Source organism: Morone saxatilis, unplaced genomic scaffold (genome assembly GCF_004916995.1).
Source record: "Morone saxatilis isolate NCDOM2014 unplaced genomic scaffold, NCSU_SB_2.0 Contig17, whole genome shotgun sequence".
In the NCBI taxonomy this organism is placed as follows: domain Eukaryota; kingdom Metazoa; phylum Chordata; class Actinopteri; family Moronidae; genus Morone; species Morone saxatilis.
Genome location: NW_023339729.1, coordinates 1,596,450 through 1,599,406, shown reverse-complemented (window position 1 = coordinate 1,599,406; position 2,957 = coordinate 1,596,450). Strand labels below are relative to the sequence as shown.

Genomic DNA, 2,957 nt, shown 5'->3' with positions numbered 1-2,957 from the left:
TGTTTTTTGTTTTTTTACCGTGGTATCGAGACTTGTGGAATTTCACTAGTATTTGTATCGACTAGTGAATTTCTGGTTTTGTGGCATCTCTAGCTAAGTTAGTGCATCATTAAATTCTTGGAACAACAGTGTACTGTGTAGTGGTTGATCTTGATGATGTAGATACTCACTGTGTCTGTGCTCACTGCAGGTATCTGGGCAGAAAGAAGTGTGTGCAGAGTGTGTGTGTGCAGCCGCCTTTTCTACGGCCACAGCTGACAGAAGCCCAGCTGGCTGCAAAGATCCTGGACAACGGCATACAGGGAGAGCTGCACCGGGTAAGAACAGCAGGGCGGGTGCTCATAGGGGCAAACTGTAATGTGCCATAAATACTGTGTGTTATTGTATTGTCTGTTTGATTTAAAGATGAGTTAAAGCAAACAAAGAATAGCTTTTTCCTGTTGGTAAACAGTGTGTTAATTAAGGGTGCTATGCCTCTAATTCAAGTCTGTGCCTGGAAAGTTGTATACAGGCAGATTGAGATGGCAGCAAGAGGTTTAAAAGCAGTTTGAAATTCAAAAGGCAGAAGTCCTGTAAGGTTGTATCAGTAAACACAACCACATCTATCAGCCCAGACTGTCTGTGATGCTTCATAATAATGGATACAGAGGAGTCGTTCATTCACTGTGCCCTGATATCAACATTATGTACATTATTCAGTCTCAACAGGGTCATTATTGGGGCCAATAATCATAGTCAAATCTTTCAGAATAATTGTAATGTAATTTGCAGTTGTGTGTGTTATTTTTTGAGAAATTCTAATGTTCATCAGTTGTAAAACTGCTTTGAAAAATAGTGCTTTGTGGAGGTTGTTGTGAACTACTCGCAGCCCGGAGTAAGCTCTGCTTTGGCTGAATGAAGTCCCACAGGCAGTAATGTATCTGCTAGGAAATTGGATGGTTGAGGTTGCTGATTGATTTTGGTTTGGCCTGGGTTCATAACATTGGATCTGAAATTGATTATTTTATAGGGGAAATATGTTTAATTAAAAGGCATTCTACCACTTTGGCATTTTTATTTATTTACTTATTTGCAGAAATATTGCAAGCAACTTGATATTGCATCATTTGGGTTGAATTTGTATTCATTTATTGAGGTCAAACAGAGTCAGGGTGCATGTTGGCTGACTGAAAAGATTCTGCTACACTAAATGGAAGGGAACCTTAAAGGTACATTGTGTAGGAATTTCTCCCACCGCGGTGAAATTGTATTTTGCATTCAAACGAAGCTTCTAGCGCCTCGCGTTTCAAATGTGTATTGCAACTACGGTAGCACATTTGTACCAAGAAGCTATGACATGTCTTCCAATCCACTTCATCAAGTTATCTTTCGGGTGATTGAGGTTAGTTATTTCAAACAAACTACAAACTGCAATTGAATCATTAGTGTGACTTACACACCCAACAATAAAAGAACCTTGTATTTAGACCGTAACATTGACTTACCTGTCGAGGAGAAAGCAGGCAACTTCAGCGTCCCTTTGAAGTCTTTCTCCTTCATTAGCTCTTTCCACCTGGGAAAAGCTACCCGATGTTGACCCTCGTTTTCTGAATCTGCCGGTCACGTTGCCTTTTATTCCTTTTTCGCTTTCTTCCGACGATAATCCTTGTCCTGTGGCTCGGCATAAAGTATGAACCTCCATTAATAAAACTAAAGTGCAGTTGCAGACTTTCAAATGTGCCAGGGCAGTGACAAGCGCCTCTCACTGATCTCCTTCTCCATTATATGTGCTTTCAGTCACGTGACGCTGGCTCTGAACGAAAACGCGTTGTTACTAGACAGGTAGGCTACTGCTGTTATGTTCTTCTCAAGCGATTGTAGTTTTTAAAAATGGCAGAACGACATGGAAGCCTCCATGGACTTGCTGTCCGATGTTATATACAGATAAGAAATTCCTTCGCTTACGAAGATCAGTCAGATCATTGGGAGAGGTAATTTGACACCAATGAGGACACATTTATCGAATGAAGACAGTTGATTTTAGAAATAGAATATTAAAATACTACACCAATGCTCCCTTTAAGCTTTAATATGCTAACATTTCCACATAAATAAACTCTAGAGCTACACTATATGTAGTTGAGTTGTGTACTCCCAAATGCCTTCCAACCAAATGTTCAAACTCAGAGAAAGCTGTCCATTTTATTGTGTTTCACTGGTCATTTGTCAATGGCTTAATATCCCTTTTGGACATGCATCAGCGTAATGGTTCTTATCTGTCTTCTCTCCTCTTTCAAGTCAAAGTCCAGTCTGGAGATGATGGAGAGCCAGTCATGTGACGCTGAGCCTCCTCCTCCACCTAAACCAGAGCTCCGCTACCCTGGAATCACCAGGGGAAACACGGAGGGTAATGTGTTCTAACTTCCTGCTGACTTTGTGCAACGATCTGCACATAAACTCTGTCTCCACTCAAAAACTAAACATTGATCTGATCTGCTCTGATATTTTTTCATTTATCTTTCCCCACCCTCCTGCAGAGTGCAGTCTACTCAACAAAGCCCCACCCACCCCCACCATGTACAAATACAGACCCACCTACAGCCCCGGCAAGAACCACACAGCGCTCACACATGCTTACGCCAACCAGGTAATGCACACATAACCACACAGGAGACAGCCTGGTGATATACAAGGACAATAACACACAGTTGTAGACTCATGTTTTTGTTTTTGTTTTTGTTTTTTCTTTTGATTTCCTGTGGGCCATCTTGGTTTGGTTTCTCAGTGGCTTTCTGTTGATCAGTATCAGTAAGTGATTGTTCTGAAAGCATTTTTTCCCCCTCTTATCTTCACTTTCCTGCCCCTTTCTGTTTGTTCTGGATGTCGGTGAAATACTGTTTGAATAAATTTGAGATGGTTAGTGACTGGATTAATCTATCATTACTGTTTGGACAGAATGAGTAAAAAAAAAAAAAAAA

General features: G+C 40.8%; 1 protein-coding gene across 2 annotated transcripts in view; it reads left to right on the top strand.

Moving 5' to 3' along the window:
• Window positions 1–2,957, top strand: part of zdhhc5a (zinc finger DHHC-type palmitoyltransferase 5a) — a 26,053-nt gene that overhangs the window by 19,045 nt on the left and 4,051 nt on the right. The window contains exons 9-12 of one of the 2 annotated variants that reach the window (XM_035660074.1): window positions 191–317; window positions 2,278–2,386; window positions 2,517–2,626; window positions 2,765–2,787. In XM_035660074.1, coding sequence (XP_035515967.1) covers window positions 191–317; window positions 2,278–2,386; window positions 2,517–2,626; window positions 2,765–2,787 — 369 coding nt within the window. The remainder of the gene's footprint in view (window positions 1–190; window positions 318–2,277; window positions 2,387–2,516; window positions 2,627–2,764; window positions 2,788–2,957) is intronic. The other variant, XM_035660075.1, reaches the window with a different exon arrangement.